Source organism: Pseudonaja textilis, chromosome 1 (genome assembly GCF_049901715.1).
Source record: "Pseudonaja textilis isolate UNSWEBS1 chromosome 1, rPseTex1.2, whole genome shotgun sequence".
Classification (NCBI taxonomy): Eukaryota; Metazoa; Chordata; class Lepidosauria; order Squamata; family Elapidae; genus Pseudonaja; species Pseudonaja textilis.
The window spans coordinates 109,769,612-109,786,078 of NC_141990.1; the positions used below are offsets into that span (position 1 = coordinate 109,769,612).

A 16,467-nucleotide genomic window follows, 5' to 3' on the forward strand; every position below is an offset into this window, starting at 1 on the left:
GGAAAATACATCTTCGAGCGATTCGAGGTGCAGAACTTAGGGTGGAAAACAAATCCCAACCACCCAAGTAACGATCATTGCACCGTCATAATAAGTAATTCACCTTTCGTCTTCGTGGAGAGCAAAACGCCCGCGCTAGATTGAGCTTTTGTTTTGGCGTTGGACAAGGGGAGGAGCGTCCAGAAAGCAACATTGAGAAAGCTTTCAGTGGGGGCTTGCGTCGCTGAAAGATGACGTAGAATTCCGGGGGAAAACGAAACTCACTCTTCCCACGTGTCGCGCTTTTAACAGCGGGTGGCGAGAGGGGTGGTTGGCTAGGTTGGCGTGCAACACTCCCCCTCCCTTTCCCGGGAAAAGGGGCCCTCCAGCCGAAGGGATTCCTTCCCGCGGGACGTCTAAAGATGGAGCATCTGCAATTCAGTCTAGCGGGTCCGTTGCAATTAATAGCGCAAAGGAACGAGAGGAGCAGCGGCGAGCTCAGCCGGTTCCTCGCCAAACAGGTGGGAGAGAGCCACAATGGCAGCGGTGCCCTCTCCGCTCTCGGCCACTGGAGTGGGTGGGCGGGAGGGGGTGGTGGAAGAAGGGTGGATCTGCACAAGTAATCTTGACCGTCCGTCTTCTCCGCCCCGGCCTTCGAGAAAAGGATTGGCCTGGTTGGAAGCAAAGGAGAAGAGGGCGATCTGGGGTCTCTCACCTTTGTCTGAAGAGGAGATCGTGGAGTGGGGGAGGGAGAAGCGAGGGTGCAGGAGAATCTCTTTCCGCTAGTCTCGCAACGGCCACAAACAAAACGTTGGCCAGTCTCCTCCGTTTGTCGCCTGCCGAGAGAAATGCAGTGCATTCGGAAAACTTTCTGACCTCCGGCCATAGATTAAAACGTCGCTGGTGTTTTAGATGATCAAAAGCAGAACGCCATAAACTTCGATGATGTTACCTAGACTGGTAACGAAACGTTTTTAGAAAGTAAATTGAAACAAGCTTGGAGAGCAAACCAGGGCCAATATGCAAAACCCGAGCTTACAAAGTATTTTCTGTTGTTCCGTACACTTTCGCCCACTTGCGCTTGTGTCTTCCTCCGCCCTGAGAACTTTTGATGCTTTTGATTCTCCGTTTACTGGGTCAGACAAAACTAGGCTGGTATTCTTCTCGTTGTCCGTAAGTCATACATGGGCTTGACTACCATTGATTTGAGATAGGAGAAGAATGTGTGAATTTTTAGCAGAGTCGTGAAAATAACTTTTTTACAGGGTAGGAGGAGAGCATCTTCCAAAATACTGCTCTTTTATTACATGCCTTTCATTGTCATATAGTTTTCAGGAGAGATTAGGCTAGCTGGCTTGGCTATTAGTACATCTAAAATAAGGGCATTTTATTATATAGTCTAAGGCAGGGGTGGGCAACTATGACCCCTCTACGACCTGTGGATCTTGTCCTGGAATTTCTGAGCCAGTACGGCTGACTCAGGAATTCTGGAAGTTGGAGTGCGCAGGTCATGAAGAAGCCATAATTGTCTCACCCCCACCCCCCAATATGGTGTGCTAGCTCTACAGTATGTATGAGTTTAATACAAATCAGTATGAGGAATAATTGATTAACATCATGCATAGCCCTAGGCTACATGTTGTGCCTATGGTAGTAATATGGATGAGCAAGTAACCTTGTTGGGTTGACATGAAAATATGTAAACACTGGACTTTTGCTGGAAATGAAACAAGTATTTCTCTCCCTCAAACTTGCTGATATTTTGGGAGCAAATCGACAGCTTCTCAAAGGACACCAATTTTACATCTCTGGTATCTTTTGAGACTTGAGTGTGGAGGGTGGGAGAAGGCATTTATATACAAGGATGGATTTCCTTCCCTCTGCATTCCTCAGAAGGAAAGATCTAACATTTTCTATAACCTCTAGGACACAGATGTCAAACTTCATCGTGTAACATGACATATTGCAATGATTTTTGCCTTTGCAGAGCCGGGGTGGGCGTGGCTTGCACATGGTGCATCTGGCCTGCAGGCGGCCAGTTTAACAGGCCTGCTCTAGGGGATTATCTCAGGAACTACAAGATTATTTATTAGGACTTTAAGAAAAAAATATTCAGCCATGGTATATTTTTGAACAGCAGTGACAAAGCAATGATTTAGTTGTTACTAAAAAACCTCCAATATTGGGGATTTGATTTTGCTTGTCCTCATTCACATGTTGTGCTGATCCATACTTTTGTTATGTAAAACATGATTAATATTATATCTCATACTAGTCTCTCATCTCATTTGTTTGGTTTTGAGTTAGTTTTAGTAAAAACATGGGAAGGAAGACAGTTAATGATTAAAGCAATACATGAATTCAGGCAATAATTATTTCCTAATCAAATCAAATTATAGCCTTTTACCAACTTGAGATATAAACTGAGAAATGAAAACAGTATTTTTATACTGTTCAGTTGTCTCAGATTTTCAGAGATTGCCTAAACCCTGCAGTTTTGGGGGAAAAGTTTTTCAGAAATGGTTTGCCATTCTTCCTAAGTATGAGAAAAAAAAAATCACTGGCACAAGGTTGCCCACAGATTTTGGCCGTAGGACTAGAACTAATGGTATCATAGTTTGTAGCCTGATTCCTTAACCACTACACTACTGTCTCAAGAACACTCTCAAGAAATAGTAATGCTAAAATCTAAATTAAGAGCTATGACTAAAATTAAATATTAAGGCCATACACAGAATAATGTACTAATTTACACCTAAAATAAATTTCAGATTAGGATTTAGATTCCCTTGGGTGCAATCCCAAAACAACTAGAGTACAACTTGAACTGACATTGACAAAATCACCATCAGTCAATTGCAAAAGACAGTTTTACTTGGAACAGCTTACATCCTGTGATGATATGTTCAAACAGCTTTTGCTTATCGCAAGTCAGGATAAGTGGGTAAAAATACCAAATACAGTCTAAACATCTGATTGACTGTGCAATGAACCATTTGTATGTTGCTGATTCCCAGTGATTCTGGATGGCTTACAACAAATTATAATGAAACAATACAAGTTAGCAAATACAACAGTCCAGATGGAAGAGAAGGGTCTTACCCTCCCTTACCAAACACCTGGGCAAAGACCCAGATTTCTACCTCTTTTCTAAACAGCAATAGAAAGGGAGCCATCTGGAGCTCATTGGGAATCGTTTTTGAGAGGGTAGTATGACATTATTTAATTGAAGGAACTTGAAGAGTGTTAACTGAATGGGGAACTATGGGAGACAGGCAGTCCTTCAAGTAGGTCTTATGTTATCTAGGGCTTTATAAGTAACAGCTTTCTTAATTTGCACCTGAGAAAACAAAGATCTCAGAAATAATATATGGGGGAGATTATGTGTGTGTGTGTGTGTGTGTGTGTGTGTGTAATGGGGGAGATATATATTACTTGTCCCAGCTTCTGCCAACCTAGCAGTTTGAAAGCATGTAAAACAAAAATGCAAGTAGAAAAAAAGGGACCACTTTGGTGGGAAGGTAAAAGCATTCCATGTGCCTTGGTGTTTAGTCATGGTGGCCACATGACCACAGAGACGTCTTTGGACAGGATTGGCTCTTCAGCTTTGTAACGGAGATGAGCACCACCCCCTAGAGCTGGAAACAACTAGCACATATGTGCGAGGGGAACCTTTACCTATATATATGTTTAAGTTGATTCTAGAACTAACATCAGGGTTGTTAATTTCATGGTATTTTTCTTGCATTTGCCTGATCCTTTTTTAAAAAAATCATATTGGTGACCATTACTACAGTACAATATATGATAGAAATAGTGAATTTGAAATATACTTAATTTAGAAATTAATTCAGTTATAAGGTAATACTTTATATGAACTGTCCATGTACAATATTTATCTTCTATATTTACTTTAACCAATTATTAATCTGTGGAAATAATTCTCTTACCTGCTAACTTAATTTTGCTCAGTTGTTTTTAATACAGGACTTTTTCAAAAACATTTGAGAATCTTGGCAGAAATACCAATATACAATATCTCTCTAGGGGTCTCTCTATTTTTTCTGACACTTTTTTGTCTTAGTTTATATATCGGGGTGGGCAACTATGGCCCTTTTATGAATTATGGACTTCAACTCCCGGAATTCCTGAGCAAGCCATGCTAGCTCAGGAATTTGGGGAGTTGAAGTCCACAAGTCATAAAGGGGCCATAGTTGCCCACCTCTGTTATATATGGATGCTTGTAGCTCATTTAGGCAGCTGGCACCATATTTGTCCTTTCTAGTGATGATGATTCAACATAATTAAATATAGGGGAGAATCCTGGTTTTAATTTGACATCTCTTTTTTTCAGATCTGGAGTCATCAGGACCGTCAGTGCATTCTCACTGCCCTGTCACAGTTATTACTAGATAAAGAATGCACTCTTCTGATTGGCCGTCAGCTTCGTCCAATCTTATTGGATTTATTGGAAAGAAATGCAGAAACAATTAAATCTTGTGGCCAGATCAACCATGATCTTCATGAGAGACTTTGTGTTGCAATGAGCAAACTTATTGGTGATCATCCAGATGTGATGCCGTAAGTGATGATATAAGTGTACATGTTTTTTAATATACAGTAGCAGATAATTGGATGGAGACTAACAATGGGTTCACATGATTATCCAGGATGAAAAATTTATATGTGTCTTGGGCTCTGATTTGGTTTAGGAATTGTTGTTAATAATTAGATTCCCTTGAATTTGTTTATCTGCTTAACATTCTACAATTTTTAGTTGTATGAAACATATATGGATTGTTATTATATTACATTAAAATCCAAGCTGTTTCTTAGGTTCTATTTTAAGCTACATAGTTGTTTTATTTTTATTTGAACGTATTTATATTCTGCTCCAGTCTTAACAGTCTCTGGTCAAAGGACAACAAACCAAGACAATAGAAAGAAAATAGAAATAATAAATTGCCACAGTCAAGTGTCTAGGAGGACTCCCAAGTAACAATTACTTTATTTGCATGAAATATGACGATATTCAGAATAATTACTGTGGCTATTATGAGTTGGATTTTCAAGATATTTATTGACAACTTACAAAATTTTTGTTTATAGGATTTCATCTGAGTTGGGTTTGCTTTAGCTGCATCCTCACAGCTTCCAGAGACTGATTCAGGACTTTGTTTGGCTACTACACTAGAAAAATCTATATCAGTGTTTGCAGCTTTTGCTGATCCATCTTTAGGTGGTCTTTGTCTTAAAAGATTGTGATAATTACTTGTCAGTTAAATTTGGCAGTGTGTATATTTTCAATTCAAATCTCTTGACTTCAATTGAAAAAAATATTATTGAAAATAATCTTTCTTACACGATATTATTCATATTAAAGTAATACTCTTTAATATTTATGATACGATGCCCTTGTATTTTAGACTAAAAAGGTTGAAATGAAATTTTAAAATTTATCAAAATGTTTGTCTCAGGAACAGTGTTAAAGCAATTGCAGAAATCCTTCAAAGTTGTAGCTCTTGAAAAATGGTCCCTCTTTTTCCAAAAATAAAATGCTATTAAATTATAATGATATTAAAAATATTGAATTGTTTAGGAATTTCCGCACCCCTCCCCTGAAGATTTGCATGTAAGGAGTGTAAGAATTCTAAGATTTTTTTAAAAAAACACATAGCTGACATATTTATAAAAGTTAATAAATTGTCCCACTGATCAAGTGTATAGGCTAGTTTCAGCTTTATTGTATTGAATTGAGATGTTGCCTGTGCACTTTAGTTTTAAAATGAGATTTTACAAAATAATTTGCTTATGCGTAATCTTCGTGTTTTCAAGAACTCTAGTTAATTGAGAAGACTCAAGTATTTAATGACCACTTCTTCTCAATTAGACATATTTTTGTGTCTCTGAGTATTCAGGAGCTTCTTTTTGGAACCGAATCTGAAGTGTTATATAGTTGTAACAATTATATACAACTCCATTCTGTCCTTTATTGTAAAAATTGGAAATTAATGGTGTTCTCTCTAGATAAAATTTATGTCTTGTTTTGATTCCATATACACATTTCAACATAGTTTTTCTTCTTAGGATATGTAAGTTGACTTTAATTTCTGAACAAGCAAGATTTTAGCCATTAATGGTACTTGTTTTTTCTTTTTAAGATAAAGTCTGTCGAAGCAGCCATTATTATTGTTTACTTAAAATTATTTTCTAAATTCATCAGATATTAGGATGATGTATATGTTCAAGCAAAAGCTTTAGTGAATACCTAATAAGTTGAAATTTGTGTGCTGTTTTTGCCGTGGTTGTATATTCTCAGTACTATTGTTTTGTGCAGATTTGCTTTGAAATATTTTAAGGACACTTCACCTGTATTTCACCGACTTTTCCTGGAGAGTTTGGATACAAATGTGGTTCGATATGGACGACGCAGAATGAAGTTGAGGGATCTCATGGAGGCAGCCTACAAATTTCTCCAAAAAGATCAGGCTGTATTCAGAGAGTTATGGGATTGGAGCGTTTGTGTCCCTTTACTAAGAAGTCATGATACTTTGGTTCGATGGTAACTTTAATTTTCTTACCTTTGTGTGGCTTATTTAATGAATAGGGAAGACCTTGCAGTCACATTTTTACCTTTTTTACATAATTCATGAGTTAGATTTTAAAGCAGACAAGGTTCCCTGCGTATATAAGAGCTTCTAAATTGACAGGTAGAGGAACATTCACTAAAACTATTCAGAGTAACTATTTAGCCTAAATATAAGCAAAATGGACTGTCGGATGTTTTTGTTAGACCCCCAAAATGAGAATTATTCCTGATGTGCATATAAATTAGTTCTTGAATTTCTTATTTAGAATACTATGTGTGATAACTTGATTACCATGTGTTCGTGGACAAGTTTGTTTCATGGAAATTTTGCCTATATCCATTTTTTGCTTATTGACACATGAAAGTGCTCTGATAGAAATCTTATAATAAAATCTCCAAGGTAAATGAGTTTTTGCCTAAAAGAATTTTTAGTAGTGGGTAATGGTTTTCCTTTACTTCTATTAGAAAGTGGATCTAACGTTAAACATTTATTTTTTGATTACCCTGAATTTAATAAGTGATCTTTCTAGAAAATCCGATCAGTGTCAAAGTAATGATGAAAAGTGGCCAGGCAAACTACTTCGATGTTTTCATAGTATTTGTTTCTTTTCCTGTAAAGTTCATTCTTCATTAGGATATTGGCTTTAAAACTGATGAGCAGTCAGGTTTGCTAGAAACCTCATTAGGATAATAATGATTTCCATAGTTGAAGTCCAGAATCCTTCATTAGTCTCACTCTAAAATATAAAGCTTACTTCCTTGGTTTGTTCTTCTCTTTACATTATTTCTATGTCATCAGTATTCTTTATCTTTTTTTCTCATCTGGTAAATGTTAGCATTTAAAAACGATGGTAATAATATTGATACGGCCCCTTTTTGTGGGCAACTTATAACTGATTTCCTAAAACCAGTGATCTAGATTAGAGAAACTATTAAACTAAATGGTTGTACGGAATAGGACAGGGGTGTCAAATTTGTGTTGTCACAGCGTTGTCATGTGGCATATTGCGACTTCCCCCCCTTTGCTAAACCGGGTTTGGGCATGATCAGCGCGTGATGCATCCTGCCAACAGGCCGCGAGTTTGACAACCCTGTAGTAGGATAACCATTTTTCATCCCTCTGTAAAAGAAAGTACGTTTAGAAATCACATTAAAATGTTACCTGAACAATTGTTCCTACACAGGTATACTGCCAGCTGTCTTGCTTTGGTTACATGCATGAATGATGAGCATCGATTATCTTTCCTGAAGAAAACTTTTAATCCAGAAGAGTTAATACATTTTAGGCTTAAGTAAGTTTTCACCCTTCTCTTCTTCTATTTGCTCTCTTTTTATTTTCTAAAATATTCATTTAGTAGAGCAGTCTGCTGTAGTAAACATAATTGCAATTTTGATAGGCTTGTGGAAGAGTCTCGGGTGCAGAACATTGAGCAGGCCTTAGTTCTGGCCAACTCAGACCAAAACTTCTGGAGCAAAGGAGAGAAGCTGCGGTACACTCAGGGAGAGCTGGTTGCTGCTGACCTTTGTGCAAAGGTGGTAGCAGTGTGTGGAGTTCTCTTACCTAGACAACAGTTTGAGCCTAGAGAAAATGTAAGTAAAATTGATACATATTATGATGCATGAGAATATTTCAAGACTTGTGCTTTTTTCCAGTTATTTATACTCCACAGGTAATCATCCACTTAGGACCACAATTGGGCCTGGCATCTCGGTCATTGTGCAGAATCATCATTAAGCAAGCCACCAAATGGCCACTTTGCTCAATGACCGCAATCCCGGCTCTTCTAGTTGAAATTATTTTGTGGACTTCCAGGGACAGGCCCTGGGCAGGGAGAAGGTTAGTATTCTGAGATAGTGCTTTCCTCCCCCAGAGACTTTTTGGGCCTTCCAGAGAAGAGATTGCCTACAGAAATTGCTTGTTTTTGTCTCTCTCCCTTCACAGAGACTGGAGAGAAAGGGATTACAATAGAGTAAGCAGGCAAATAATGGGAAATACATCAGGGTGTTTATATAGTGCTCTTATAGTTATCAGCAGCAAGAGAGTACTGAACTGGATTTTAGTTGTTGTTGTTGTTGTTGTGTTTTAAACATCTGGCTACTCCTTCTTCTGAAGGTTTCTTTATAGAGAATGATACTTGAGAAAGACAAAGAGCAGATTCAGGAGAAGCTTCGTATGACAAAACAGAAGTGTTCATTCCATATACAGTACAGGCAACTTGATTTGGAATTCTCTGCTCCCACAGGTTCCAATTATATGTTCACTCAGTTCATCCCTAAGATACTTAAGCAATTATTATTAAGTTCTGTGCTACTTTATGTTTTGTTCCTCTTAAATTAGCTGAAAACATTGTCTTCTCTATTACAGCAGGAAAACATCTTGAACAATTTTGTGTTGGTGAATTCTGTCTGTGCGCATCTCCAGAATCTGGCCATGGCTGTGTCTTCACAAAAGGCAGTGCTTCTTGAAGGGCCGGTAGGATGTGGCAAAACATCTCTAGTAGAGTTCTTGGCAGCATTTACTGGAAGAACAAAGCCACCTCATATTCTGAAAGTCCAGCTAGGAGATCAAACTGACAGTAAGGTAAGTGGAAACCTATTTTAAGAAAGTATCACCTTAATAGTTAGATTTCTTTTTAAAGGAGTTTAACAAGCCAGTTGGATCATATGCTTTCCTGGCTGATCTTTTGTTGTAGAAGCCATATTGATCTGTAGTGAGGAAATGTACTGCTGAACTTTTGGATGGCTGTACATGCATTTGAAAGAAACGGAGCATCAATATAAATAACTGGCTTCAGCTAAAATTTCACATCTTGGAAAGCATGGTTATCCTGAAGAGCAAGAGAGGACAAATGACATTTCTGACAACATCATCATGCAAATGCATTTTGGATGCTTGTGTCAGGAACCAACACAATCTATAATAGGATTTTAATTATTAAAATCATTTGGTGCATTTCATTTTGGTGATCCTTTGGTTTGCTGTGATTGCTGCTGTTAGGAAGCTTTAAAAAATCTTTTTAACGAATTGTTTACATGTGATGTCTTTATTATCTTCACAAGAAAAGATCAGAAATGTGTTGTCATTCAGAAGCTCTCATAATTTTAAAAGAAAACGGATGATGCAAATATTTTGTTCCTGTTTTATTTTTTATTTATTTTTTTATATAGACTTTGCTGGGCATGTATCGTTGCACAGATATACCAGGACAGTTTGTGTGGCAACCAGGGACTTTGACTCAAGCAGTTAGCAGAGGGCACTGGATACTTTTAGAAGATATTGATTATGCTGCCCTTGACGTGGTATGTTTTTGTACTTTGTGAATGCTTGGAATGAGAATCATGCTTAATTTCTCTTAATATTTGATTTCATGGAAACTAGTGATTCATTTCCCTAGATAGTACTCTAGATTATTTGTTTTTAATTAGCTCTTTCAAACAGAAGGCCCCCCTATGCCTTTTATTTTGGAAGATGAGTTGTAGATCTTGTTTACAACTTGAGTGCTGAATGTGTTATAGAACTATGGTGGTCAAATTAGAATGGAATAATGTCCTTCACCCCCCTCCCCACTCCTAAGTATGTAAATAGAATGTCTCACCCTTGCTCTTTTATCCAGTCCCATGGAAGTTATTAAATCCATAATAAGTTAAAGTGTTTGTAGCTGCCTGTCTAAGAAGTATCCTTCTAAAAATGTGTTAACTTAGATAATTAGTTGCATATGTTTCAAGATGAGAAAACATGGACACCATGTGCTGTTATTATCCCATCTGATGACTCACGTGGCACAACCAACCAATCAATCAAACGTTTATTGTCAATGCACAACATGTGTACAATGAAATACAATGCGTACAGTCAGTCCAATGTGTTTGCAATAAAGTAAGATTAATATAGCTGCTTGAACTAGTAAGCAGATGGGAGGAATCAGGCTTGGCTGGGATGTTCATTTCTGGAGGACCTGATTTTTTTTTAAGAACTTCTTTCGGAAAAGAGAAGAAAACCTTGTCACATGAATGAACCTGCTTGTTTAGGTATTGCCCAGTGCAATTTTGTTCAATTTTTACTCCCCCTCCCTCCCCTCTTCTTTAGATTTCTATATTGATTCCTCTTCTGGAAAATGGAGAGTTATTGATTCCTGGACGAAATGACTGTATAAAAGTAGCCCCTGGATTCCATCTTTTCGCTACGAGAAGGTAGAAAGTGTACCCTGCCAGGGAGGGTTTGTTAATGACTTTAAAATGGTTTTGTAGAGATAGTGGGGGAGAGGGTTGGGGACGCATACTTATAATTCTGTGTATATCTAAGTATACCTAAAAGCATAATCCTTGAATCTAAGATGCTTTGTAAAAATACTACAAAAGTATATATAAAAACTCAGGAGTAGTAGCCAAATTAATACAATAGTGGTTTGTACTGTTGTAAAAATCCAATGTATTCTTACCAGATCATCATATGCTTTTATTATTATCAGATTCATATTAATCTCATATGTCATTATTTAGAGAATACAATGAGCAAATGAATACCTAGAAAATTAGTAATGGGGCATTCTAACATTTTGTTGTTACTAATCAGAGATTTTAATTTCTTTAGCTTTGGAAGGAATCTTTGTTAAGGAATCTTATTATAAAATTTATGATTACATTTATTTGTGGTCCATCTTGCAACTTGAGATGACTGAGCAGAAAGACTTTTAGAAGTCTTAAGGTGAATAGGATGCATCCAAAATAAATCAGTTGTATTATACTATTATACTTGGACAAACCTTCCTTTGATCCGTTCAACTAAAGGTATGAATATAGTACTAATGACAGATGGTTATAACACTATAATATTTTTGGCAGGAGTGCCTGTGTTGCTTCAGATGTTGCAAAATTGCAACTCCCCAGCCTGTTGAACATGACCAATGGAAAAGTAGTTCATGACTTATATTTAAGTAATGTCAGGCTGTAAGTTCTCCACATCTAGAATCTTAACAATCTAAAGAAACTTAACACTAATTTGTGGTTTTATAAATACAGAGTCTTCAGTTACGGAGGTGGTTGGTATAGGCAGCAAAACAGTCATGCTGCTCTTTTGGACAAGTACTGGACAAAAATTATGCTGGACAACTTGCCTAAGGCTGAACTGAAAGAGGTAAATGAGGAGAGGGAATAAACTGAACTGACAAATTTAACTGCGGAAAAACGGTTTTCCATTATGTTAATTCCTACTAAAACTTGTAGAGTATGATTTATGCCATGTTCAGGATGAGACCATAATATAACTGTCAGTATTAAAAACAGCTTGCATTCTTCCTTCAGATTCTTCAGAGAAGTTACCCTAAACTTGCCACTGTAACGGATTGTCTGTTGGATATCTACATTGAGCTTACTGGTGATAAACATTTATCTGAAAACCAAGTTGTGGACAATGAGAATATAATGGAAGATGCATCATGCTTGACTGTAAATAAAAAGCCATGTTTGGAGGGTAGAGAGTTATCTCTAAGGTATTAAAATGTGTAATTAAGCAGATGAATATTTTAGTTTGGGGGAGGCAAATTATCCTCAGACAACAGTTATCTAGAGTAATGTTTCCTTCAACTCCCAGAATTCCCCAGCTGCTAGCTGGGGAATTCTGGGAGTTGAAGTCCACACGTCTTAAAGTTCCCAAGGTTGAGAAACACTGCTCTAGAGTTTTAGAGATCATATGTGTGTATGCTTTAATTTTGTGTATATATTTTATTGATACATTTTTTAAAATAAACTTAAAAAACTCAGTGTCTATATGAACAGTGTGTTGTCTGGGTACAGTTAGTTTTGAACAACAAAAAGTCAACAAGCATAATGGTAATCATGATATACATATCATTGATGATAACTGCATAATAGTAGTAACATTGACTTATCCATACTAGAAAGCTTTCCTTATATAAAGCATGCTTTAATTGAAGTTCCTACTAAGAAGGCATTAATTGAATGAAAATGTGGTGAGTGGGTGCTTTCTGAAAACCAGCACCAAGTAGGTACCTAATGAAGTGAGAAAAAAGCTATAGTTGTTGGCAGGTAAGGAGAGCAAAGGAAAATCATTACTCTGAAACTACATTCATATCACCTTCTCTTTTTTTCAGGGATTTACTCAATTGGTGCAACAGAATTGCATTCAACTTTAACAGTTCTGCTTCCTCTACTGCACTGAACATTTTCCGTGAGGTCTGAACTAAATTGTTCTTGTTTTAGGAAGGGGGTAGTTTTTTTTCAAAATCTTTCTATAACATATACATTCGAGTTGTTTTTTTAGATAATGGATGGAGGATTAAGAACTTTATTGTTTAATAGATTTTAGTTCAATTAGAACTGTCACTAAGAGCATGTTGGCGATACCGTACAGTATAGTAAGATTGGATATTGGATTTAAATGGCCTCTTTCAAGCGTATGACTCTTTGAGATGTTCCAGTTTTTATAAAATAAGAATGGAAATAAATGAATAAGATCATTTCCTTTCCATCACAAGTATAAGAGTGATTCATTGCTAGAAAGTTAACTGCTCTTTGACTATGGTTGGTTTACTAGGAGACAATAGTTCTTAACTATAGACTCTTAACTTTTTCCATTGACAGGCATTAGACTGTTTCACAGCTATGCTGTCAAAACAATCCAATCGACTAAAAATGGCCCAAATCATTGGAAGCAAACTGAACATTTCCAAGCATAAGGTACCTTTACTAATTGCCTATTTCTGTATAAGTGCTTTTCTTCATGGGAAATGACTTAAAATTGATTGCAGCTAGTTGTGAACTTTGAAGGAAGTTTCTTCAAACAGGCTCTTCCATGCTAAATCATAATATGTACAATGACAGCTTGATTCATATGTCACTTTTAAGATCAAATCAAATGAACTCAGGATGGCTCAGTCCACTATGTGATTCCACCTTGCAATTAATTGGAAAAGTGGTTGATCACCTGAAGCTTTGGAAAAATTGAAAAGTGCATTAGTTAGCTGCTTCCCGAGCAGCAAAGTGACTGGTGTGCTGAAACAGCTCACTATTCACGAGAGTACTATACATGAATTGGTGTGCAATAAATAAAGGTAGATCTAAACGTTCCTTTTCCATAGGTGGAATACTACTGTCAACTTCATAAGCCAGAAATTGTAATAGGAGAACAAGAAGTCTCTGTGGGAAGAGCTCAGCTCATTAAGAAGCAGTCACACACACTACTTATGCAACGGTATTGATTGTTTTGGAAACATTCTTCTAAACGCTGGCTCAGATTGCATGTTGCATTAATTGTGTAGCCTGTAGCTTTTTAAAACTCCCTGCATGGGTCTGAAATCAAGCTTCACTCCTAGCGATCTGGCTGACACATTCATGCTGCTTTCTTGGCAGCCATAACAAAATGATTTGCTGTCCTATTTTCTGGGATTTTGGGTTGGTTTTTTTTTTTGGTAACTTTCTAATTTAGCTTCTGTAATAGGATCTCTCATGCAGGTACTAACCATGCCTGCTTTTGCATATCTTCTGAAGGGGAGCCATATACTTCCATCGGCAGAGCTTTTGATCTTTCCCATTAGAGCTACTTTCCACTTGAACCTCCTCCTCATAAGCAAGAAGGGCTTTTCTGTTTATTCAATTGCTCTGGAAGTTTCCAGGGAAGAGTTCAAAAGAAGCCAATAATCCCCTGGACATAATCCTATCCCTTTGCTGACAGCATTACATCAATAGGGGCCACACACACAAAAAAAGTATGGCTTTGGCCCCCTGTCCCAGAAGTTACACAATCTTCCTTTCTAATAAAGAAATACAAAAAAGAGAAATAACTTTATAACATAGTCATCTATAACATAGAGATCCTCTTCTTTTTCTCCTGGGTATTTGTAGTATAGGGCAGAGTGCTTATAATTGCAAAATCCCACGGCAGCTTTTGTGCTTTTTATTATCGGGTGTTTGTTTCTATGATGTGAGAGACAAGTATGTTTAGGGAATTGATGAACAGAAGACTTGGTGGTGGAAAGATATAACCTTCTACCTTTTCATCTCGGCAGGAAAAGGCAAAGCTTTGCACCTACACGCCCATCTTCAGTGTTGCTTGAACAGCTTGCAGTATGCGTGGACAAAGGAGAGTCTGTATTACTTGTGGGTGAAACAGGAACAGGAAAAACTTCTGCTGTTCAATACTTGGCCCAAATTACAGGTAAAGTACAGTATTGAGACCTTAACCAAGATAGCTCGCTCCCTGTCATTCAGAATATTGCTTATAACCGCTATGTGCTTAGAGCGCAAAGCACTGTTAGAGACCTCACACACCCACTTCACGGTCTGTTTCTGTTGCTCCGCTCGGGGGGAGGTTCTGAAGTATTTCTAGCAGGACTACCAGACTCTATAATAGCTTTGTTCCCTATGCCATCTGTCTGGTAAACTTGCAAGATTTGCTTCTCTCACCATGAACATGTATACATCCGAATGAGACTGTTGTTTCTCTGTGTCATACAATATATGTGGGTACATGCATAAGTTTTGTGTTTATTTATCTTGTCACATTTATGTTTACATTAGAGGTGGAGATCCTTTGATAGCTGTGTGCAACGTAATTTCATTTTAATGTATGCTGATTAGTGTACAGTCAGTGACAATAAAGCCTAAGATAGAAGTGATAACTCAGGAACCAATTCATCATCTTCTGTATCCTTTTGTTCTAAGGGCACCGTTTGAAAGTTATCAACATGAACCAGCAGAGTGAGACTGCAGATCTTCTAGGAGGGTGAGTGGATAAGTCAGTTAAAAAAAATACCCTCAATAATCTCTTTCCTAGACAAACAGTATTGTCAATAGAGAAATATACATTTTATTCCTTGGAATACAATATATTTTGAAAGCTTCAAATCAATAGGGAATTAGGCAGTCCCAGCGAGAGTTGGAGGAAAGAAATCCTGTCTGGTGGGTAGGTGTAGCTTTGCATAAGCACTGAACATTTCCAGCATAATATTGTTTGCTGTTTGATCGATAGATTAGAAAAGAGAGGGACGGGGATGTTATTCCACCCAAAGGGCTGATGCGGGAGGAAGAGGAGGCAAAAGTACAGGCAAAATGCAAGCACTTTGATGAAACATACCTTGTTTCATGTTGTAGCTTACCTTTGCTGATCTTAGTTTTTATTGATTGATGGATCAAATCTAGGCACTGCCACTCTAAGTGACTTATGCCATCAACGTCATGACACTGTTTTGTTTTGAATTCTTTACAGATATAAGCCAGTGGATAACAAGCTGATATGGCTGCCCTTGAGAGAGTCTTTTGAGGAGCTTTTTGCACAGACATTTTCAAGAAAGCAAAACCAGACGTTTTTAGGGCATATCCAAACATGTTATCGACAGAAGCATTGGCCTAACCTTCTCAAACTGATGCAGCATGTTTACAAATCTGCTATTAATAAGGAGGCTAAAGAAAATGCATCTGGTAAGACATCTGTGAGTTATGGGGTATTCCAGACATGCCTTTGAACATATTTCCTTTTTAGATTCAGTGGGAAAGATTAGGGAATCCTACATATATGGCTGGAACAATTTTACACACTTTTTTAAAAAATCTTGGTGGGGAAAAAGCTTTAAAAGGTGGAAGGCACAACAGAGAGAAAGAATGAAGCAAGGGGTTGCTTTCTCTCTCCTTCATCAAACTCCTATAGGTGAACAGCCAGGTCTTCACAGCTCTTTTAAACAACAGCAGGGGGGCCTTCTGGATCTCAGGGGTGGGGGAATTCATTCTAGAAGGTGTGCTGCTACAGAGAAGGATCCTGAAGTGTGCTAGCCCTGCAGAATGAAATCAGCTGCGTAGATACAAAGCAAGAAGTTACGACCATCCCTTTTTTCTTAATAAAGGTAGTTCAGTAAGTTAGAAAGAGATTCAAATTATTGCACTTTTTT

The 16,467-nt window shown here is 37.5% G+C and overlaps 1 protein-coding gene across 1 annotated transcript in view; it reads left to right on the forward strand.

The window, feature by feature from the left end:
- Window positions 1–251: 251 nt before the first annotated feature.
- MDN1 (midasin AAA ATPase 1) overlaps window positions 252–16,467 on the forward strand; it is a 109,698-nt gene continuing 93,482 nt past the window's right edge. Inside the window, exons 1-16 of the mRNA XM_026726729.2 lie at window positions 252–500; window positions 4,334–4,560; window positions 6,317–6,541; window positions 7,753–7,860; window positions 7,966–8,158; window positions 8,934–9,149; window positions 9,737–9,868; window positions 10,656–10,759; window positions 11,588–11,702; window positions 11,870–12,057; window positions 12,679–12,760; window positions 13,169–13,264; window positions 13,666–13,778; window positions 14,593–14,741; window positions 15,248–15,308; window positions 15,792–16,003. Coding sequence (XP_026582514.2) covers window positions 402–500; window positions 4,334–4,560; window positions 6,317–6,541; window positions 7,753–7,860; window positions 7,966–8,158; window positions 8,934–9,149; window positions 9,737–9,868; window positions 10,656–10,759; window positions 11,588–11,702; window positions 11,870–12,057; window positions 12,679–12,760; window positions 13,169–13,264; window positions 13,666–13,778; window positions 14,593–14,741; window positions 15,248–15,308; window positions 15,792–16,003 — 2,320 coding nt within the window. The 5' untranslated portion in view covers window positions 252–401. The remainder of the gene's footprint in view (window positions 501–4,333; window positions 4,561–6,316; window positions 6,542–7,752; window positions 7,861–7,965; window positions 8,159–8,933; window positions 9,150–9,736; window positions 9,869–10,655; window positions 10,760–11,587; window positions 11,703–11,869; window positions 12,058–12,678; window positions 12,761–13,168; window positions 13,265–13,665; window positions 13,779–14,592; window positions 14,742–15,247; window positions 15,309–15,791; window positions 16,004–16,467) is intronic.